The 24400-nt window shown below is 39.4% G+C and overlaps 1 protein-coding gene across 1 annotated transcript in view; it reads right to left on the bottom strand.

Annotated features, from left to right (window-relative positions):
• GLG1 (golgi glycoprotein 1) overlaps positions 1-24400 on the bottom strand; it is a 159939-nt gene that overhangs the window by 28418 nt on the left and 107121 nt on the right. The window contains exons 3-8 of the mRNA XM_047709814.1: positions 17365-17451; positions 13640-13855; positions 8118-8321; positions 7194-7265; positions 6067-6250; positions 3196-3410 (exon numbers count right to left, since the gene is read on the bottom strand). Of these exons, the coding sequence (XP_047565770.1) occupies positions 3196-3410; positions 6067-6250; positions 7194-7265; positions 8118-8321; positions 13640-13855; positions 17365-17451 (978 nt within the window). The remainder of the gene's footprint in view (positions 1-3195; positions 3411-6066; positions 6251-7193; positions 7266-8117; positions 8322-13639; positions 13856-17364; positions 17452-24400) is intronic.

Genomic DNA, 24400 nt, shown 5'->3' with positions numbered 1-24400 from the left:
GGAAGAGGGAGCAGCAGGCTCCCCACTGAGCAGGGAGCTGGATATGGGCTCGATCCCAGGACCCAGGGATCATGACCTGAGCTGAAGGAAGCCACTTAACCAACTGAGCCATCCAGGCGGCCCCCTGAGTTCTATTAATAGTTCTGGCTCTGCCAGACATTAGCTCTGAGAGCACCGGCATGATTAACCTCTAGTTGCAGTTTCTTGAACTGAACAGGATTTTAAGAAAGAGTAATATATAGGAGAAGGTTGTATAAACAGCAAAGCATTCTATGTATGTAAAAGACCATTATTAGTACAGATGGATAGCAGATGATGTTTTGGGGTGGGAATCTTAAATAACAGAAAGCAAATTTGGAAACTATAATCCTTCTGGTTTGGGTTCCTTTTTTTCCAAGTTAAAGAACTGGAACCCTTTTCATGTCACAGATGTAGCCTCTGGAGGAGAGCCTTCTCTGATCCTCATTCATGTGACTGATATAATCCCACAGGGGCTCATATGAAAGCAATGAGCCCATCACACACTGATGAGAACACACATCAAAAGGAAATGACAAAAGAAAATCCCAATTCTCTCTACCCTAAAATCAACAATCAAGAAGAGAGAAATAGAAAAGATTTCCAGTATTCTGGGATGGAAGTTATTTATACCAATTCTTGATAGCAATTTGGAGAAGCTACAAAATGCTGTGGTTAGTTGATAGAAAGATTACTACCAGATTTAGTAACGATGGTTGTTGACAAAGACCAAAATATTTACATTTTCTTCTGAGGGAAGTCGTAAGTATCATGGGAATCTGGAAGTCTCTGCAAGAAGTGTATCAGTTAAATATCTACAAGTGACAGGCGAACCTTGAGAATTCACAATGAGTGCACCAGACTGCAGCACCTAAAGGGAGACAATGAAAGCCCTACAGACGCTAACGGGCTAACAGCTCAAGGGATCATTGCCACTCTGGAATCCAGGGACAGCAGTGTAGGAAATAAACACTAAGAACATGAATTGCTACATGACTATATAATCATTCCAGCCCCTGACTGCTTAGGAAAAACCCGGGGAAATGCTTCTGAGAAACAATTAGTCTAAGAATACACTGCACAGTCGTCTTTGGCCAGGGAGAAACTGGGCCCAGAAGTGCTCACCCATAACTGAAGAGAATTTAGTAAGTTCATGATTATCGTACATTTGGAAAAGTGTCTACTCATTAAGATAAAAAGTATCCACATGTTTCACAGTTTACTACTTGTTGAGAGATCACTGAGTCAAAGCATCACCAAGCAGGAAACGGGGAAAATTAGAGGCCAACCATAGACACGCAAGGAAGCTTACTCTATCAAGGAAGAGAACTTTGAAAATGAGAGAAAGAAACCTACTCAAAATATATTATTTCAAAAAACTCTTCCACTTGATTGAGGATGGATAACGTAGGAGAAGACGACTGAGGAAAATATTCTCCCTTCGGATCATTTACTCCTTCAATATGGGTGAGCAAAGACTAAAAATCATGGGTCCATTATAATCGAAATACAGTGTTTATTTCCCACTTGGCTAAACTTGATGTGGGTAAAACCAAATACTTCATTATTTGAGACTATCCTCTAGGTTTGGAACCACTTTTCTTCTAGGCACAAAGGATGAGACGGGCATCCGTATTTATCTTTCAAGCTGACTCACTAGTTCTTTCTAACAAACTAAATTGTAAAAAGCCCTGGAGGTAGATGCCGTGAAATAAAGTTAAACCAATTTCTCTTCTTTTTTTCTGTACACCTTGGTACGAGTGTAGCCTCAGTAAAAAGACAGTTTTATTCCTGACCACCTCCCTCTCTTTTACATGCTGCATTAAGAATGAGATGCAAATATGGGCTATTTTAATACATACTTGGTCTGAGGCCCAGGCACACACATTGTTGTAGAGGTTTCCTAGGACAATCACCAGCAAGGACTGCTCCTAAAGAAATACACTGTGCCAACTGAAGCCACAGCAGATTCCAGAAGCCCTCCTTCTAGCTGGGTTTGGGATTTTGGAGAAGACTTTATATATTTTTCTATTTTTTCCATCATAAGATGTACAATTTACTGTCTACTCTGGGTCAGGGTGAGTAAACGGAGCTAAGATGAAATTTTACTCTACATCAAAATTCTATGAGAATTTTGTTTCAGACTGTAAATTCTGATTTTCTAAAATACTCGATTTTTAATAAAAATGCCAACAAAAAGACCAACTGAATTGTGGTTTTCTAAACTTTCACTGGGTAAAGAGCCTCAATTCCCTACTGTAGGATACAAAACTAAATGCTACCTTTTGTGCATTCTAAGGGATGTATGGGATAGACTGTACAGGGTACCACTGTTGCATCTGGTACTGAGACTGTTCAAAGACTCTTATTAGTAAAAAGTAATAAATATGGACTATGGTAATGAAACAGATGCATTGCATCTATAGTATTTTATTAACTTTATATTATATCCCTGATCTGTAGTTATTCAACTGTTTGTGAACTCTGGAGCAAGAATAATTTTATCTTTAAAAAAAAAAAAAAAGGAAATAAAGAATTAACTTTCTCTTCTCAAGAAGTACACTAGTTTTTTCCAAATATCTTTATAGAACTGACGGTAGTTTGGGACAGAGAAAGAAGGGTCCTTCCATGCACAGTTGCCTTACTAACAAGAAAAATGGTGTGGTTTTTGAAAATGACATGCTCTCTTGATCCTGCAGGCCAGGAATTCATGGTATGTTACATATCGGTAATAAAAACAAACTCTTAGAAAATTTCAATTGTTACTGCTCTCTCTCAGCTTCAACTCAATCGAACCTATAGAGACAGGCAAATCCTCTTTTGGTGGAGGACGTTTTCTGATTTACCAGAACCTGGTTTTGCCTTGGTTCTGAATTTAGAAATTCCATCTGGCAAGCTACCCTCTCCTTTAAAAACTGCAGCAGACAATGCATTTCATCTATTTCTTTACGTATATAGCCCCATTTATTGTTTATGAACCAAACTTCTCCTCTGTAATCAAATTCCACGTTCTTATTAAGATATGCCTGAACAATATTCTGTGTCTGGTTCTTAGTACCCGATGTTCATGTGATGTCACAAATGATCCAGATAAAGGAAGCTGGGACAGTGTCAGAAAGAGCCTCCTCACCTGACAGAACGTAACATACAAAAGGGCAGTAGAAAATTTTTCCTTACCGCCTGCTGGCAGTTCATTCCAAGGTTCCCTTTTTCCCCACGAACTACTTTCATCAGACAATGCAGAGTTCGCCCTTTTCGATGTAATCCAGAACAGTGGTGTTCAATCTCCCCCCGACAGCTCAGGATGATCTCAGGGCTCAAAGAAAAGTCTTCCATCAACATGCGCCGGTAATCTAACATCTCCCCCTGGCACTCGCTGCTCACCTGGCGCCCTAAGTTAGGAGCGAAGTCACAACATTATGGATGGTGAGCATTATGATCAGGTATCACTGCACAGAAAAGCACACGTTCTCCTCTAGAATATAATATACCAGTCATGCCATCATCTAGACTGAAAAGCTCAGACTACAGAAAGAGCTTCATTGGCATAAAATGAGTTTAAGACTCCAGAGACTAGGGTTTATCTTGACAGTGTTCTGCATTATATAGATTTTATACTACTAAACTAAAACTGCAAATGCTTTGCCAATGGGAGTCTTATCAATAAGATAATTATGGGGTCACAACGAAAGACAAGAATAATCCCTAATGGCCTACAGAATTAAAGCCTGTGAAAATGACCACATTTCAACCATTCACTATAGCCACCCCAGCCTCCTTCCTCGAGCAAAAAATGCCAACTGGGAAAACTTAAGAAAATTAACAACAACAACAACAACAACAACAACAAACCCAACTTTACCAAGGTATAATTAACATAAAATAGGCTATATTTTCAAAGCATATAACTGAAGAGGTTTGACATATGTGTAAGTTGTTGAAGCCATCACCACAATCGAGATATTGAACATATCCATTAACTTCAGAAGTTTCTCGTGGTCCTTGAGACTCTCTCCCTCCCTCTCTATCCCAGACTCCTCCTACAGGAAAAATGAGCTGCTTTCTGTGACTACAGATTAGTTTACCAGTTTCCACTTTTCAGAAGTTGATATAGACACAGTCATAGAGTATGCACTTTTTTGGTCTAACTTCTTCCACTCAGCATAACTATTTTTAAATTCATCCATGTATTATCAACTCATTCCTTTTTATTGCCAAGTAATATGATTCCATTATGTGGATATACTGCCATGTGCTTATCCCTTCAACTGTTGATGGCATTTGGATCATTTCCAGTTTGGGGCTATTACAAGTAAAGCTCTTCTGGGTATTCATGTATAAGAGTTTATATGCATATATGCTTTTGTATATCTTAGGTAAATACGGCTGAGTCATATGGTAGTTAATATATTTAACTTTTAAGAAACTGGCAAACTATTTTCCAAAATGGTTGTACTACTTTTAAGTTCCCATGAGTAGTGTTCAATAGTCCAGTTCTTCCATACCCTTATCAACACTTAATAAGGTCAGTCTTTTTAACATTAGCAATCTGTGTAACTTTTCTGAATTATCTGCATGTAGCCTTTGGCCATGTATTTACTGAGTCGTTCTTTTCTTGTTAATTTACAGTTTAAGAACATTTTTTTAAACACCCAGATTAGATGGTATTATGTATACTATTTTATAATATTCTTTTGTAAGTCAATAAATTCTACCTTTCATTTTAGGACCGTTTTATCTAATACCCAGACCATAATCAACATTCTCCAATTGTCTCCATAACATCCTTTGTTTGATATTCAGTTCAAGACCATGCACTGTCCCTTGGTGCTACTCCACTGCTTTCAAGGTTAGGAGTTTTTCCCCACTATCCAGGTATGGAAAAAAAAAATTCATCAAAAGCTCAGAGTTTTAAGGTCCCGAGACATTTCATCTTCACAGCTTGTAGCCAATATTACAAAAGCCAGCCCCGGTCATCTATACAGCCGGTCATCTATACAGCCGGTCATCTATACAGCCGTCTCGGCTCTTTTGTCAGGGGCTGACCTGCGGACTCAAAAATTTCTAGTTTCTTTTTTTTATTTTTTAAGATTTTATTTATTTATCTGATAGACAGAGATCACAAGTAGGCAGAGAGGCAGGTGGGGGGAGGGGAGCAGGCTCCCTGCTGGGCAGAGAGCCCGAAGTGGGGCTCGATCCCAGCACTCTGGGATCATGACCTGAGCCAAAGGCAGAGGCTTTAAGCCACTGAGCCACCCAGGTGCCCCCAAAATTTCTAGTTTCTTAATATCATTAGTGTTATAACAATAATAGTACCTATCATTTATTGAATGCTAAGTGCTATTCCAAAAAACCTCATTTAATTTTCATAAACAAATACATAAATCCTCACCATAAATATTAGTTTTGATTTATAGATAAGAAAAACGAGTTTGGGGAGAGATTAAGAAATGTAAACAATGGCCACCCAGCCAGTTAATTTGATGATTAAAGCTATGTCTCTCTGACCCAAAGCTTGTATGTTAAATCATTATGCTACCCTGACGCTCCTTAAAATGTTGACTATGCATTTTAAAAAATTAAAATCACTGGATTTGAGAAATATACCTTCTTTAAAAGCGGGGGGGGGGGGGCACCTGAGTGGCTCAGTCAATTGAGTGTCTGCCTTCACCTCAGGTCATGATCCTGAAGTCCCAGGACTGAGCCCCATGTTGGGCTTCCTGCTCAGCAGGGAGTCTGCTTCTCTCTTGGCTTCTTCCCCTGCTCCTTTTCTCTGTCTCTCTCTCGCCCACTCTCCCTCTCTCAAATAAAGACATAGAAAAAAAAATTGGAGATTGTTGAGCTAAAAGAAAGAGCCTTCAAAAAGGCTTCGGGACACCAAGCCTTCAGTTCTTGGAGTTATGCTTACAAAGAAAGGTTTCTGAGTTGCAAGGCACAGGTGTGCTCAAAACAGCAAATGCAGGAAGAAAATAACATTTACAGGTACAAGAGGCTTTAGGATGTGAATCCAAAAAGGACTGAAAAAGATAAAGAGAAATGAACTCTTACCTCTATGCACGGCTGACTCCAAACACATGAGAAGGTAGGAGAGCCTGGCTTCCCGGGACCGTGGAAGGTTTTCCACATTACACCGGTATTTCTTCAGGTCACTCTTACAGGATTTGGCCAACGAATAACTGACTTTATAATCCTGGGCAATAAGCTTTTGGCGAGTCGTCAGTGCTTCTCGACACTGAATAAAGAGTGCAACAACAGAGTTGTAAGACCACTCAGGTGGCTCTGCTGTTCACAGGGACCTCTAGGGCCAGCAGAGACTCATGGCCAAGTACATGTCAACAACTGCAGCTGTCATCAAAACGCCTACCTTTAAATTTGGTTAGCCTCAAATCCAAGTGTGCGACACTAGTGTGGAGGCAGGGATGCACGGATGGGGAAGGCCTGGAATCCTACCCTGAGTCGCTGGTGGTTGCTGCAGTAGCAGAGCAGCTGTCCTACACACACGAGTCCTTGGTGGGCTCTAATACAGTGACTTCACCAAGCTCTCTTCCTTTTCCACAGTGTCCCTCAAGTCAAGTTCACACAAATCAAAGTGGCAGCTGACATAACATTATGTTATGCTGCTACATTCTGTGCTTTTAAAATAGAATTATTCAATAGTAAATGATATAAACAACTGAAACACTTCTTCAGATGTACGGGAAAGCAAATGGCAGGAGAGCAAAACCAAGAATAATTTTCTTTTTAAAAGTCATAAAGGATTCTTGCATTCATCCAGGGACAGAGGACTAATAGTAATGAGAATGCTTGATGAAAGAGCTGCTGAAAAATTAAACAGGTAATTACCTGTAAAGCACATTGGTTTGGTTAGCCTGAGCTTCCTGAGTATGAAGGGCTGGCTTTAGTGTGACTATGATACACAATTCTCCAATTTTACTCCCCAAGTTGATTCCCAATGGGCTTCCCAATGTCCAGATATTACAAAGCTTCATTTTCTTGGCTTAAGCGAAATATGCTTTGGTTCTCTACTAAGAGCCAAATGTCTTGCCTCTGAAAAGGGTAAGCTTTATCAGCCATTTCATACTCTGATACGAATTTATAAGACTGTTGTTTGAGAGGATTTAAGAAAACTTTAAAGAAATGAATAAAATATTGGTTTGTTTCAAAGTAATACTTACCTTCTCACTCATGGATTCTTCAAACTTATGGTTAAAGAGGCATTTGTACACTCTGCCTTCACCAGCTTGCGTCTGTAAGATGAACACAGACATGATCATGTGGATGACGACAATTGGCTAAGTAGTCAGACGGGGCACTATCCACAATCCTATAAAGAACTTTCTTTAAATTATTATAAATGTCAGTGCCTTTGAACAAATGGCTCAGCCATTTACAACATTTAGTAACCTTTGGAAGAAAACAGTATTGCAGACAGATAAAAAAATCTTCCCATGATGCTTGGCTATTGTCATTTGTTCTCGGATACACTGTTACTTAGGGAACCAAGAGAAGTGTCTGTGAGTCTTTTCTTACGACTTTATGCTGGAGTCCATAAAACTCATAATCAGTGGCTCTGACAGTTAAAGCTGCTAATAATTCAAGAGCAGAGGGTGGGAGTATACGCAAGTTAGTCTCAGCTATTTGTTCTAAGCATGGAGATAAGCGTTAGCAAGTCTTCTGTAAGGTCTGGAGATAGTAATCAAGGACTTAGTTTTATAAGTTAGTCACCTGCTGTTTTGTTCATCTTAGCCAAAAAGATGTAGCATGCAATTCGGCAGTTTTAGCCATGGAATAGGTGCGAGTAGGATTCCCCAGTAAAATGGGATTCCAGTGTATATATATAACACAGACTTCCAAGATCTAAAATTGAGAAGTGAGACAAAGTAGAAAAAATAATGTGTGGAGACTGTCGGAAGCCAACTGTTAACTAGATGTTCTATCATCAAGGCTGAACATCTAACATCGTTCTCTGTTATCCTGGGAACAATTCCGCCTTCCATTTCACTGCCTTATCTACATCGGAGAGTGTGCTGGCTTATTTCACTTTGCACTAGGGTATTAAAAACATTTAAAGGGGAAGAAGAGCTTCTGAGCTGACTCACGTTTTCACAAAAACGCTCCCGATCATCTCGGCAAGCAAAATATAAATGCCGGTCTAGATGAAAGTCATCTGAGGACAGCTCAGCCACCCGCAGAATGGCTTTCTTGCAGAGTTCAGAGACTTGGATCTTGGGGTCCCGCTCTTCTGCTGCTTTCACCAGGCCCCTTTCCAGACAGGACACCACCTCGCCTTGTGAATGTGCACCCTAAAACCGCAAGGGTAGTAATACTGTAAAACTCTCACCACAGGAGTTTCAATTACACATCATTTGCTTAAAAAAAACCCACCACCACCACCTCAATTCAATATATAGTTGGCTCATTGGTACTCTGCTGAGAAAGGAGGTGGGAACCAACCACACTGTGGCAGTTACAGAAAATGCCCTCAACACTCTCCTTGAGAGCAGACACTCGCATGCAACAAATGGAAAGAGAGGTCCTGGGAGATTTAAGTAGAGTTTAGTTAGCATTAGAAATAGAAACCTGAATTCTTTACGTTTAAAACGTCAGAAAAATTCTAAGAATTTACATCGGCCTAATGCTCTGATCATGGTTCATATCGATACTGAATTAACACTGCAGAAATCTCTGTAAATTGACCTCAAAGGGTGAGAGGTATTTCCCCAATAATGCTTCTAGTCATGTGAAAAAACAAAACAAAACAAACCCGCCACAAAATCCATTGAGAAAAGATGTTACAGAGACGTCTTTCTCGTTTTTCTACTCTATGCTGTCCACAAAGACCCCTATATGTATGATTTATAGCATAATACTCCCTTTGATGTGTTAGATTCATCTTAATACGATTTAATGAGATTACCACCTTTTATACAAACTGAGTTTGAGAGCTTTCCTGAAACCATCCAATTATCTTTAATTGTACATTGCATCAGCCCCATAGCAACCACAAGCATTCATTCACTCAAAATATGAGAAATTTCCCCTAAATATTTCTACTCAAGAGTCCCAATCTGCTCTACTCAGAAGACATGCTTTAAACACTTGAAAGCTGTAACTATAAATACAGCTAACCAAAGCAGCCGGAAGTATATGCGATCTCTTATTTACACACACACCATCTTGTTTTGGTAAAATACTGTGCCTATGAAATCATCGGTAGGTAATAAAAACAGTCCCAAAACCAGGCAGGGAAACATCTACTTGAAGCAAAAATTCAACAATAACAAAAATTGTATGTAGTTTTTCCCCTAAGCTTTGTTATAATGCATTTTGTTTGGTAGCACATTAATTTCTAAGTATTTCCACGAAAATGTCCAAGTTCTCTCCTCTGATACCTGTGGAAAGGGGTGAGAGCTGTGGTATCTCTTGCGCAGAGGAGTCAACACAGGCCTAAAGGAGGTTACCAACTCGTCTTGGGTTGCGGAAGGTAAGGTGCCTAGCTAACAGTCCATTATTTATTTTTCTAGACCTTGGGGTTCTAGAAAACTCCTAAAATTTGTATGCGGGTATTATACATTTTTCCTAAGGAGGGCTCACTGCTTTCATTAAATTTTCAAAAGGTGTGCTGACCCAAAAAAGATCAGGAAGCACACTCTACGAGCAGATTCTCATGCCCCCGTCCTCTATCTGCACCTGAACCTTGAACACTAGTTGTATGATTCTATTTACTGCATTAAAAACCTGAGAGGACCAAAAAGATTTTTTGGAGGGCAATTGTGAACAAGATAAACAAACTCTGAGGGACAAAGTGACAAAAAAGGTCAGAGAGAAGAGTCAACACAAACTCCAGAAATCCAGAATAAGGCTTAATTTTTCTTCCTAATTTTTGAGCGACACTCAAGTATGTCTGACTATGGCCCACTTAAGCAAGGCCTATGCATTTCCACTTTCCAAAGGAAAAACAAACATGGTAACATTTCGACAGAAACATATCAGGCACTTACTGTTTATGGTATACAAAAGATTATTATAAACATGAATTAGTTTATAAAACAACAAAATATCCTACACCAAGGTTTAGCAGCCCATGAAAACTCACTTGGACGGCTGCTAGCAGTAAGTCTTAATCGTATAAAAGGGATTGAGGGGCACCCTGGGTGGCTCAGTGGTTTAAAGTCTCTGCCTTCGGCTCAGGTCATGATCCCAGGGTCCTGGGATCCAGCCCTGCATCGGGCTCTGTGCTCAGCAGGGAGCCTGCTTCCCCCACTTTCTCTCTCTGCCTGCCTCTCTGCCTACTTGTCATCTCTGTCTGTCAAATAAATAAATTCTTTTAAAAAAAATCATATAAAAGGGGTTGAAAAGAATAATCTGACAGTCAACTCCTGATTCAGATTTAGCCGTTAGTCCTGGCACCACATGATTTCCACTTAATGAGTCTAAGTGTTTCCCTGTATACTTAGGGTCTGTAACTGTTTTAAATGTGCCACCAGTAAGAATATCTATTTAGGGCTATTATATTTCTTAATGGTTCCACATGCTTCTTCTTGGATTTAAATAAAGGCAGCATCATTGTGGCTTGAGGTCCCTTAAGGAATCTGAAATTTAATTATAATTACAGCAACTGTAGCACCACATATTGGTGCTGGGCCATACCATCATTTCCATTAGATGTTTTCATTCATGCTAACTTTAGATAATTTTTTCAAATAAATATACTTCAAGAATTCTTCTCGGTTCTCTCAAGTCTCTGAGTTCAGCTCATTTTAGTTATATAACTGAAACGTATGTAAATATTTGACAAGACTGTATGGCTAATTACTGAATAAGAATGAAAGCAAAGGAGGTAAACTACACACTGGCACACTACCTAGAGGAAAATAAAATTACTTAGATTAAAAAAGGTTAAGTTACTGATACATTGGCTTGACATAGGAATAACAAATGATCCTATAAATAGACTTAAAAGGGACTTCTACTGTGGTGAAAGAAATGTCTTTCTTAAAACTACAAAGTGTCCTGATCAGTTTTTAGCAATTTGATAGGTAATATCTTTTCTTCCCCATAAACCTTGTCCTTTTTTGTTGTTATTGTTTAAGGAACAGAGAAAAATAACACTAATCCCAAAAAGGAAGAACTCAGTTTTCATCTCTGTTATAAACCACTCTCTAGTTCAGTATTTTTGGTGTCTTCTGTGATCTTTCTCACTACAGAAGGAGAAAAAAACTGTCCAAATTATTCAAAGTAGCCAGTTAAAAGCATGGAATGATAAAATTATAGAATTACCAAGTGAAAAGTAGTAATAATGTGGGACATGTCCACAATTAAGTTCCAGTATTGGATCACACATTGTACTTTTTCTTCAGATGATGTAAATCATTTACACTTTTACTTTTGAAGATCTGTCATTTTAACTGTATTTATTTAGAAAAAAAATTATTAATATATAGTCTTTGCTCTCACATCTACATATATTAACATTTTGAAAAAAAAATCATAATTTTGACACCATGACTCCTTTACATTCATCCAGAAGCAGGGTACAAACACATTAGCCATTACCCCTCCCCTCTGACCTTGGGAAGAAGTCCGTTCAAAGCCAGTCACAGAGGAGTCTGCAAGCTTCAGTGCCAAATTTGAAATCAACAAGCAAGAAGCTGATTCATTAATTTTCAGGATAATCTGTGTATCTAAATAACTGGCCTCAGAGAAATAAACTATAGTTAGAAAAGCCAGTAAGGGCTGAAGACATGCCTCCCTCACTTTTAAACATGGCTGTAGCACCAGAATGGATTATATAGGAAGGAACATGTTTTTTCAAGAGTGCAAGCATGAATCTATCTTACTGTCCCCAAAATACAGAAAGCCTTTGTGCTAGGATAGGGGCCTGGTATAAACAGAAATTCACCTGTAGCATAAGATAAACATGACAAAAATGTGCATTTTGTGGGGTGGGAGGGTAGGTGAGCCTAGTGGGGGGTATTAAGGAGGGCACATATTACATGCAGCACTGGGCATGGTGCATAAACAACGAAATCTTGAAACACTGAAAAAATAAAAATTTTTAAAAATGTGCATTTTGATGATCCACAGAAACTTTTTTTTTTTTTTGGTTATTTTAACAAAGCTGGGCAGACAATCCTCACTGTCCAGTTCTCGGGCTCTAGTACTACTGTTTCCTGTAATCGTTTCTGGCACTAAACCTTAGTAACTCAAACGTGCAGTTGAAAGCAGGTTTTGTACTGACAATTCAGATTGCTAGTGGGAAGCTAACCAGTGACTATCTTGGTGTCAACAGGGAAAAACTACTACAAAAAGAGGTGAACTATAATGGTCTACTCTACAGTGTGGACCACTAATCACAAATATGGAGAAGTGTCATTACTGATTCCTAAAAAAAGGTGTTTGGAACACTTATGTGAAGCTTTTAAAAGGAGTGAGATACAAAATTGGACATGATCTCTAACACCCTAACTAAAGTCAGAAGAGCTTCCTGAATTATTAGGGTAGCTTAAGTGCTTTTGTGCCATTTCTAGAGTCTGCTGGGAAGGAAGAAATCTGCCTTCTTTATTAAAACTGGCCTTTCTTAAGCTGCCAAAAGCTCTATGCCAAGTTCCCAGTGCTCTCAAGACTTACCCATAGGTACCCTGTGAAAGGGCCAGAGCCCTGTGCTGGTATAAAGGGAAGGGTATTTGGTGATAGGCAGACAATAACCAGCACTAAAACCATCACCCGAACTGGTGTGTGCAGCTCTAATATTCCAACACCATGCCCCTTACCTTCTGTCAGTGACAGAAGCCAGCAAATCATGGGGTAACGAACAAATAGAGGGCAAAGAGACAAAGAATTTTATTTTCCATCATATTTCCTAAAGAGCAGATTAATGAGCAGTGGCAACTAATAGCTGAGGTCAGACATATGCCTCAGACCACCTCTCCCCCAGCATCTGTTACTTCTCAGGAGTTTTCTTTCATTTTGCTGAGCCAACAGATTTAGAATAAACCTAGCCAAACCTCCATTGTGACCTTCTGGACAACAGACTCACAAGAACAAAAATAAGACCAAACATAATTAAGACAGAAGTTGTCAACTAGGTATTTTCCTTCTTGTCTTTACTAAAACTAGTTCTTACAAGATAAAAATAGCAACAAATCACATTTATAGAGTATCTTACTTCTCACAAGCCAGAAGTACCTTCATATAACTTAAACTTTTCTAATATTTAAATCTTCTTTTATACCAATGTGTTTACTAAGTAATTTTTTATAGTAGCAAATAGGTACACGCAGAGAAAGGTTAGACAACTCAAGTCTCTGCTACTCCAACTACTTTGTCCACAAAACAACAAAATGCTCTGCTAGGGAACGCTACAGGTAACCAGCAACTGGTTTAGTATTTACTACTCTGGGCTGATGTTAATTCCTCTGTTTCCCCATATAGTACTGAAACACTATAAAGAGATGAAATGCATTCACGGGTCAACTAGCCTTAGATCTTGCCACTGACTGGACCTCCACTTTTAAGGCCACCTCCAGCCTAAATTTTTCCCATGCCAGGTATACAAAACTTTTCATTCATCAAGTTCATAGGACCCTTTTGGTGAAGCCAGTATAAACAGAGTAGATACCTTTTCTCCAAGCCGAATGCTGCCACATTTCAGAATGTTGATATCATTTTTGCAGTCATCCATGAAGCCACAGATCAGACGGTAATCACTGAAAATGATGGCTGTCATCTTGGTGATATACTGGTGACACTGATACTCAGTGATGTTGCCTCGGTGATCCACCAAGCAGGAAACCAAGTAACCTTTCCCAACCGGTTCATCAGCACATTCTTTAATCTGTTCCAAAGAAAGTGGCTGTTTTACACAAGTGGTTTTTTTTTTTTAAAGATTTTATTTATTTATTTGACAGACAGATCACAAGTAGGCAGAGAGGCAGGCAGAGAGAAAGGAAGGGAAGCAGGCTCCCCGCTGAGCAGAGAGCCCGATGTGGGGCTCGATCCCAGGACCCTGGGATCATGACCTGAGCGGGAGGCAGCGGCTTTAACCCACTGAGCCACCCAGGCGCCCCTACACAAGTGTTTTATTCTATCAAACGACTTTTACAAAAGAGAATGTCTGCTATTCTCTTATTGATTTCCCATCTATATTTGGGAGAAAAAGAGGAAAGCACTTAGACATACATTCATTATAAAGAAAATAGTGTCATACCTACTCAGATTGTTGTGGGGTCTAGGAAATATCTGATTAATGTGTTTGGCAACAAATTTCTAGAATTTCAGCTTTACTGAGATATAATAAAAAAAAAAAACTTTTAACATCTATAGCTTTAGAATGGTTCTATTGAGAAGTCCCTTTATCCATGCAAAGAATGCAATGGACAGTGAGGAGATTAATCTGGTAAACAGCCCTGGAAAACAGGTGCAGAACTGAAGTCTAGGGGCACGTCCCAAGCCAAGCCACACAGCACACTATTAGTGTCAGGTAAACCTAATGGCTGAGAGAAGGCAGGCGGGAAGGCATAATATTACTTCTCGACATGACATTAATATGTTCTAAATTAACTGTGGATTTAGACATGTGTTTTTGAACTTAGTAGAATCCCAGCTTCACCACTGTGGTCTGGAACAGAAACATGTTTAAAATGATGCTCAGTGCAGTCTGGAAGAAGTCTGAGAAAGGGGAGGCCACTGTAAGTCTAATTTGGGTGGTTCAGACACATGTTCTACTGGATCAAGCACAGCGTAATTCCACATGGTGTGGGTTCCTGCAAAGTGCATCCCAAACCACACGTGCAAATGAAGCCAATGAGCCCCCCCCAAAAAAAAGCTGAAATTCAGGCACAAAAAAGTAAAATCTACTTAATGGGTTGTAAGCTTGAATTATAAAATAGGGAAAGTTGCTTGGAAAAATCCTACTGCATTTGAAGAGATTAAAAACAAAAATGATATTTTTTACAAGAGTAAGGGGCCCAAATGTAAATGTTTATTTTTAATATAAACAAGAAGAAAATGTTTTGTTGGCTTTTTGAAACCAAGAGTAACCACTCTCTACTATCACACTACCTATCCTAAATACATACAGAAGGCAAAAAAAAATGCACACTTACTATCCTATAGCCCACTGGGTCTCTTTACGTCCAGTCCTTGTATCAAATCCAAACCAAGTGAAACACTCAAGACAGAAAATGGGGGATGCCTGGGTGGCTCAGCTGGTTAAGCAGCTGCCTTCGGCTCAGGTCATGATCCCGGCGTCCTGGGATCGAGTCCCACATCAGGCTCCTTGCTCGTCAGGGAGCCTGCTTCTCCCTCTGCCTCTGTCTGCCTGTGCTCGCTCTCTCTCCCTCTCTCTCTCTGACAAATAAATAAATAAAATCTTTAAAAAAAAAAAAGACAGAAAATGGTGTTTACTTTTCAAAGAAGCAAAGTTGAGAATTTAAGAAAATAGTCTTGCTCTGGCTTCAAGAGGCAGCAGAGATCTTCCACAATCAAGATGAATGCAACTCTTTCAACTTAACCTTGAGGGTTTTTTGTTTTTTGTTTTGAGACACCCAGAAAGAGGGTAATAAATGTATTTCCAGGAAAAGGCTTTTGTTTTGATTTTGAGCAAAATAGAGTTAAGTTTCACAAGTAAAAGGAGGAATAGTTGCTTGAAAAAATCTCAGCATTTGTAATTCAAACAAAGAAAAGTCTGTAAAAGAACACAGAGCTAGCAGTAGAAGCCTGGGTTTTAATAAAACTTAGTGAAGTGCAAGCATTCTTACTACAGCTCTTATACTGGGCAATCAATAGTTTACATATCTGAAGAAAAACCAGGAGCACATTTTAAATTGGAGCCCCAATGAGAACATAAATGTATATTTAGCTTTAATCACTTGAGGTTCTACTGAAACACAGAGATGTAGTACCTCTTTGCATTTCAGTTCATCATCAATTAGGACAGGGGGGAGTGTTTGAATTAAAAGTTGATGCTTTTCTTCAATATTCTATTAGCTAGAAGCTTAATACAACAGAAGGAAAATTTCTATGACTAACAGCAAGAAACACCATATTAAGGCATCAACATGTCACGAATAGGAGTAAACCGTGAAGTGGCCGGGGAGCAGTGCTGCCATCACTATTTCTGACATGAAGCAGAAGGAAAGCCAGCAGTATTTGGCTCAGCAATGGAGAGGGGCACCTGGGTGGCTAAGTCACTGGGCGTCTGCCTTCAGCTCAGATCCTGATCCCAGGGTCCTAGGATGGAGCTCCATGTCCGGCTCCCTGTTCCATGGTAAGCCTGTTCTCCCTCTCCCACTCCCCCAGCTTGTGTTCTCTCACTGTGTCTCTGTCAAAAAATAAATAAAATTTTTTAAAAATGGAGAGTAAATGAAAGTTTGGTTTGCAGTTTGCAGGTATTCTTGTGATGCTGTTTTTCTCCTTGCAAGCAGAATTGCAAGAAAGAGGATAGGAAAGAGAAGGAGATGTAAAGTAAAACATTTTGTTGGCAACTGTGTTCTTCCTGATATTTAATTTTCCTGACTTCAGTATAATCTCCCTCTAGGAAGGGATGAATTCTCATTTTTACTTGAAATCATTCACAAAACCACAACACCCCAAAAGGTTACAAGAGGACCATCATTACATAAACATTATAAGAAAGCCAGTTATGTGTGTGTGTATGTGTGTGTGTGTGTGTGTGTCTTTTATAAGCCAGTGAAGAGGGAAATTATTCTGATGAATCTGGATAGACCACATGACAGTCAAACTGGTATATACAACTAACTATATTATCTGTAGTTCACACTGAACCAAGACAATTGAAAATTTTCCCCAATTAGCATCTGTACAATGCTATACATTTTCATTAATTATTTTTGTTTTTATACTCAACACCCATCTATAACAATAGACACAATTCTTGTCACAAACTTTTAAAATGTCAATTCCTATTATTTGAAGCATATGCCTTTATGGTTCAACTGAACCCACTGTGTAACTTAGAAACATTTACAGGCCTCCTGGGGAGACCATTCTGAAAAGCTTCAGACATCAGCAGACTGCAAAAAGTATGAGTGGAGCACTGATGACAGAAGCAGTTGTGTCCTCTGTTTGGGGATCAACAGAGCCCGATTTTCAATCTGTCTGAATCAACAGCATCCTAAGATAAATGTAGGTGAACATTAACAAAAAGGAGGCTGATTACACTCCCCGCCACTGTGGCTTCTCTCTAAGCCAATACAGATGGGAATTCCAAGAAAAGTAAAGTAACTGAGTCCAGTCATTCCTCCCTTAATGACTGGCCAGGTCAATGGATGTAATGTTTTCTTCTAAGCCATTAAATACCCATAAAAATCTTTTACAACCTACCTCTGATATGGTAGATTTGCAAACCTCTCTGGCCACAGATTCAAATTTGGGGTCTGTAGTTAGATTCAGCTTATAATTCCACAACAACTACAAACAAGAGAAAAACAAACAAACAAAAACTCCAGTTAGAATAGTATGACATTTTTCATCGATGGTTACTATAAGTGATTAAAGTCCATTATACGAAGTCAGATAAAGCATATTCAGTTAATGAAAAGTAAGATAAAAATGTCATCGTGTTTACAGATAAAAGGAAAAAAATGGGCAGACAAAATAAAACACTACCATTCAGGCATACTTGTTTCTTTTTCCACTTAAGGACAATTTTTTTTTTTTTAACTCAAGAAAAAAGTTAAAATTAAAATCCCTGGTAAGTTTTCAGAGAAAACATTAATAAGGTTGTACAAGCCAAATTCTATTAAATCAAGAAGTCTAACCCAGAAGCTCAGACTTGGTGGGTTTACTCACAGATTTCACAATCCACAGGGCTTCCACAGATCAGTTTTATGAAGGGGAGATGCCAAACGTCTAGTACGCAGGCCTATTTATCTTCATTCCTTTAAAACCCTCCTTTGTCTTGACACATACTCCATAAGGTCTACTTTACACAACTGTTTTTTAACATGTTTTAAACTCCAAACTATCTGAAGCCATTACTATTTACAGATGAGTGCTGAATTTTACCATACCTTTTGCAGATTTACTTAAGAATTTTCAATGTATGATTCAATTTCTGAAAAGTAGCATAAATGGCCCTTATACCCAGCTCAGATAGAGAGGCAGAGCACAGACTTTGTATGATGCTGAACATGAAGAGAGTGGGGGAGGGAGATGCAGTTCCAAGCCTTTCTCTTGGCTATGCTCCAAGAATAAACAATACAATCACTCACTCACTGATGCACTGAAACGTGCTTAGCACTTACACTATACCACACACAGTCTGAACTCAAGGTCTTCATAGGCTATTAGAGGAAACAGAAAAACATGTTTGAGTTTGTACTGTACTAGGAACTAGGGGACAAAACAAAAGGAGAAAAAAAAAAGACTACACTATCCAGTGGTGGCTATGGTCAATGGCAAGCAGTGTGAGCATTTGGGTAACGACAATACAAAGTATCCCAGCAGTACAGGGGAGGAGGACCCCGGACTGCATTGGGGAGTTTGGCCAAGTAAAGTGTACTATGGAAAGTGCTATCTAAGATGAAACCCTGAGAGATTAGCAGTTAGCCACAGTAAAGGGGTAGGGAGAAGACTATTTTAGGTAAACGAAACAGCATGCATAGAAGCTCACCAAAAGGAAAACAGAGCATGTTAGAGGAACTGAAAGTTCAATGGAAGACTGATTCTGACAACCCTTGTAAGCCTTGTCTGAACTTCAACCCGAGAGTCACTGAAGGGAAATTAAGGGAATGACATGACCAGATCTCGTTGTTGTTGTTTCTTTTTTAGATTTTATTTATTTATTTGACAGACAGAGATCACAAGTAGGCAAAGAGAGAGAGAGAGATGAGGAAGCAGGCTCCCCGCTGAGCAGACAGCCCAACTCTGTAGTCTGTATTTTACAATTTTTCTGTCATTTTTTGCTGTTTATGCTATATCCTTGAGCTACCAGACAGGTTTTCTTTCTTATTTCTCCCTCCCTCCCTTCCTTCCTTCCTTCTACCTTCCACCTTCCATCGTTCGTTCCTTCCTTCCTTTCTTTTTTTTTCTTTTTAAAAAGATTTTATTTATTTATTTATTTGACAGAAAGAGAGAGAGCACAAGCAGGGAGTGCGGCAGGGGGAGCAGCAGGCAGAGCGGGCGAGGGAGAAGCAGGCTCCCTGCTCGGCATGAAGCCTGATGTGGGACTCGATCCCAGGACGCTGGGATCATGACCTGAGCCAAAGGCAGAGGCTTTAACCCAGTGAACCACCCAGGCGCCCCGCCAGATCTGCTTTTTAGAAGTATAACAGAGGCTTATATCACCTGTGTTGGGAACAACACAGAAATAAGCATTTAATTCCGTATAGGAGTACTGGGGAAAAAAAAATCTGTGAATAAATAAAATACAAAGGATGAGTAGTATTTCTTCTCTTCCCCCCTAAAGAAAAAAACAAGCCAGCAAAAAGCTCTAACCCATCAACTATCATCAATAAGTGAGTTTTTAGAAAAAAAAAACACTGGCCACCATCTATAACAAAAGCTCTAAAAGGAGCTGTGCCTTGCTCAGCACAGTGTATGCCCAGTGCCTACAAGAGAGAGTGACGGAACACACAGGCATCAACGAATATTTGTTAAATGGATGAACAAAAAAATAAATTTATACCATAATGAGTGACAAGTTCAACCAATAGGACATATGAGGCCAAACTGAGAATGTGGGTATAGGAGAAACTTAGTTCTAACTGAAGGAATCTTGGGCCTCCTGGCTCCACACAAGCAAAGACGAATCCAGTGATTCAAAAGACAAGGTTAGAATTTAGACAAACACATTTTACAATTATCTATGAATTGAGTCAGTACTACTTGGTCATTACATTTTATATTTTATTTTTTAATTTAATAAATAAAATATTTTAAAATATTATTTATTTGAGAGAGAGAAAGCATGAGCAGGGGAAGGCCAGAGGGAGAGGGAGAAGCAGACTCCCTGTTGAGCAGGGACCCCAATGTGGGGGCTTGATCCCAGGACCACCTGAGCCCAAGGCAGATGCTTAACTGACTGAGCCACCCAGGTACCCCTAACTTTTGTATTTTAAAATTAAAGCAACATTCTTCTTTTAAAATTAAGAACATTCTGTGTGTACATCAAACCAAAGACTCCTTACTGAGTGACCTATGGCTGACTTCTTTGAAAGGAAGGAAGAAAGGAAAGGTGCCTGGGTGGCTCAGTCAGTTAGGTGCCTGCCTTTGGCTCAGGTCATGATCCCAGCGTCCTGGGATCGAGTCCCACATCAGGCTCCATGCCGAGCAGGGAGCCTGCTTCTCCCTCGCCTGCTCTGCCTGCCGCTCCCCCTGCCGCACTCCCTGCTTGTGCTCTCTCTCTTTCTGTCAAATAAATAAATAAATAAAATCTTAAAAAGAAAAAAAAAGAAAGGAAGGAAGGAACGAACGATGGAAGGTGGAAGGTAGAAGGAAGGAAGGAAGGGAGGGAGGGAGAAATAAGAAAGAAAACCTGTCTGGTAGCTCAAGGATATAGCATAAACAGCAAAAAATGACAGAAAAATTATAAAATACAGACTACAGGGTGCTTCCTTACTTTATCTAACACAAACTCAGATGTCCTGTAATGGCCTAGAAACTGATTTTCTGTCAAAGCCATTTAGATAATCACTTAGAGCTTCTGAAATGTCTTTAACTTTTAACTTTGGAATATCTAATTTTTGCTTTTAATTTTTTGAGGTTTAATTCACAGACTATAAAAGTCACCATTTTAAAGTGTCCAGATTCAGCGGCTTTCAGTACATTCACACGGTTGTGCAAACACCAGTGTCTAATTCGAGGACATGCTCGTCGTCCCCAACAGAAACCCCACAGCTGTTTTATCACTCCTCATCCTTCCTCCACCCATCCTTTACCAACCATGAATCTATGTCCTGGTCTTTTTTTTTTAGTATGACCTAGTGACGCATTATTATTCTTCCAGGAATGAAAGTACAAATGGAATTCAACACAGGTTTCCACCAGTAAGTACCTTTTCTTCAAGAGAACATAAACACACATTCACACCTGATTTTGGGAGTTGATTACCTGTATCATATTTGATACCTATCCCGACCTCCTGAGTGGTTAAGTGGTTACTGTCAACTAGAAAAATAACTGCAATTTGACACTAAGTGCTATCGGTTAACAGGATGTAGTTCAGCTTCAATTTTCTTAAACACAAGATGTTCACTTATGAATCCACCCACTTACCCATCTCCCTCTCCTAGACACATACTGAGTAACTACTATAACCTGGAAACTTGCTAGATGACAACATGAAGGGTGAAGAAGAAAAAAAGCCACAGTCTCAGCATTCAAGAAGCTCAACCACAGGAGCCAAGAGACAAACAGTCAGCCTGGGAAGCAAATAAGCAATGGAAATATAGTGTGATAAATGTGACACCAGATGCATACCGGAGATGTTATGGGGATACGAAGGAAGATCATAGCTCAGTGAATGTAGAGGAGGGATACGTGGGGTGGTAGTGATTGTTATACCAGGCTCGATCCCCAGGAATAATAAGAAGGAATTTTGTCAGGTGAACTGAGGGAGACTGGGGTTCTAGGAGGACAAAGCTTAAAAGGACAGAAAGAGTAATTATAACTTCTAAGGACACCTATAGCTCAGGATGGCTGGGTTGAGGTAATGAAAGATGGGGCTGGGCTGCAAACAGGGATCAGATCACACGGAGTATCAGAGCTCACCTTAAAGTATGTGTAGTTTATCTTAAAGGAAATGGGAAGCCAGTGAACAATTTAACCAGAGAACTCAAAAGGTCAACTTCAGTCCCAGTGCAAAGAAGGCCAGACTAGGGGAGGTTAGCAGACCAGTTAAAGGCAAGATGGATGGGAGAAACGGGATGTATCTGAAAAAGTCAGGGTAGCGACAAGTTTTTGGTACGGATGGTGAAGGGAAATCCTTCCTTCATAGTCAAGCTCCTTGAAAGCCTGTATAGCTCATTTTATCCACTTACTCTTCTATTCATCTTAAAAATTTTAGAGCAAAGCTGTTTAGTCAAATAGTTCTATAAACGCAGATAAAAAATCAGACCAGTTCCCTGACAAGTCCCTTCTGAAGTCCTACCAACTCCCCAGAGACAAATACTTTAAATTCCTTTAGCTTTTTCTAAGGATAATTAACTCTACACTTTTTAAAAAAGATTTTATTTATTTGAGAGAACGAAAGCAAGAGAAACAGAGGGGGTGGGGGAAAACAGAGGGACAGGGAGAAGCAGACTTCCCACTAAGCAGGGAGGCCATGACATGGCGCTTGATCCCAGGATCCTGGGATTATGACCTGAGCTGAAGGCAAGCACTTAACCAACTGAGCCACCCAGGCGGCCCTAACTCTACACTTTTATTAAACTACTTGCTGTTTCCTGACTTGTTAGTTTTAGATATTCTGTAATAGCTTTATACTACAGAAGATAAGGAATGAACTTTAATATGCTTTTTCCTGATCCCAATATAGATAAATCACAATGCTAGATAGAATTTACATTATTGATGATGTAAAAGAGCATACATCCTGAGAAATACATAATAGTATTATTATCAGACAGAGTAGAAATGTGAAATCAGCAGCTCGAGTCTGGAGGTCTGTAGAGAGGATAGAATACAGGAACCGCAACTTGTCACCAGAGCATCACCAACTTCTCTTCAACAGAAATCCTGGCAGCAGTCTGCGTAGTCATCTGGAGGTAAGTTCTCTCCAGGTAACAGCTCAGGTGTGAGAAGACAAGACCCACAGTGGGCACTGGAAGGAGGTGCCTTGGCTTAGAAGACTCAAGAGCCATGGGAGCCACCATCCCCAGTAACAACCCTCTGGCCATAGCTTTCAGGGTCCCCACGAGGGAAATACTCAGGTACCAGTCACCACATCAGGGAAGCCCAAAGTATGGCACCCTTAGTGAGTAAGTATAATTCAGGGAGTGTGATGCCTCCATCTTTGTTCTTCTTTCTCAAGACTGTTCTTGGCTTGGAGCCTGGGTGGCTCAGTGGGTTAAAGCCTCTGCCTTTGGCCCAGGTCATGATCCCAGAGTCCTGGGATTAAGCCCTGCATCAGGCTCTCTGCTCCACAGGGAGCCGCTTTCTCCTCTATGCCTGCCTCTCTGCCTACTTGTGATCTCTGTCAAATAAATAAATAAAATCTTTAAAAAAAAAAAAAAAGACTGTTCTTGGCTATTTGGGGGTCTTTATGGTTCCATACAAATTTTAGGATCACTTGTTCTATTTCTGTGAAAAGTGCCATGAGAATTTTGATAGGCATTGCACTGAATCTATATACTGCTTTGGATAATACGGACATTTTAACAATATTAATTCTTCTAATCCATAAGCATGGAGTATCTTTCCATTTATTTGTGTCTTCAATTTCTTTCACTGATGTGTTGTAGTTTCCACTATACAGCACTTTTAGTTCCTTGGTTAAATTTACCTTACCCATTTTTCTATTCGTCTTTTCTTCATTGCTTTGTACGAATTCTTAAAATATTTTGGACATGTGGTCAGATATATGTATTAAAATGTTTTCTCCTCTATGACTTGCATTTTCACACTCTTAATATCATATTTAACAAAATAAAATGCAATGTAATGTAATTTATCAATCTTTTGCTTTATGCTCACTGCTTTTGTTTCCCATTTATTCTTTGCTAATCTCATGGTCATGAAAGTATTCTTTTATGTTACCTTCTAGAAGTTTTGTTGTTTTAATTTTCACATTTAGACCTATAAACATCTAGAACTGATTTTCTGTGAGTCCTGTACAACAGGGATGAAATTCTTTATTCAAATGTCTCTCTGTCTCTAGATATAGAAAGATACATAGATAGATCGTTTCTGGACTCACTCTGTTCCACTGTTCTATTCGTTGGCCCTTGTGCCTTTATCATTCTGCATCACTTATTGCTACTTTACATTAGGTCTTCAACCAGGTGGTGCAATTTTTTTGTGTGTGGCTCTTTTCAAGACTGTGATGGCTATTATTGGAATTCTGTGTTTCCAAATAAATTTTGGAATCAGCTTGTCATTTTAATAACAACAAATAAAGGATGGCAGAGAATCTACAACTTAATAAGAGTTCTAATATTTTTATAATACTGAGTCTTCCAACTCATGAGCATAGTATATATATTCCTTCATTTATTTAAGTCTTCTAATTTCTCTGAAAAACATTTTGTAGTTATCTGTGGAGAGGTCTTACACATTTTTTTTTAAAGATTTTATTTATTTATTTGACAGACAGAAATCACAAGTAGGCCGAGAGGCAGGCAGAGAGAGAGAGGGAGAAGAAGCAGGCTTCCCGCTGAGGAGAGAGCCCGATGCGGGGCTCGATCCCAGGACCCTGGGA

The sequence above is a fragment of the Lutra lutra genome, chromosome 17 (assembly GCF_902655055.1).
Source record: "Lutra lutra chromosome 17, mLutLut1.2, whole genome shotgun sequence".
Lineage (NCBI taxonomy): Eukaryota > Metazoa > Chordata > Mammalia > Carnivora > Mustelidae > Lutra > Lutra lutra.
Note: the sequence above shows the minus strand (reverse complement) of the source record. Positions and strands in the feature narration are given on the sequence as shown.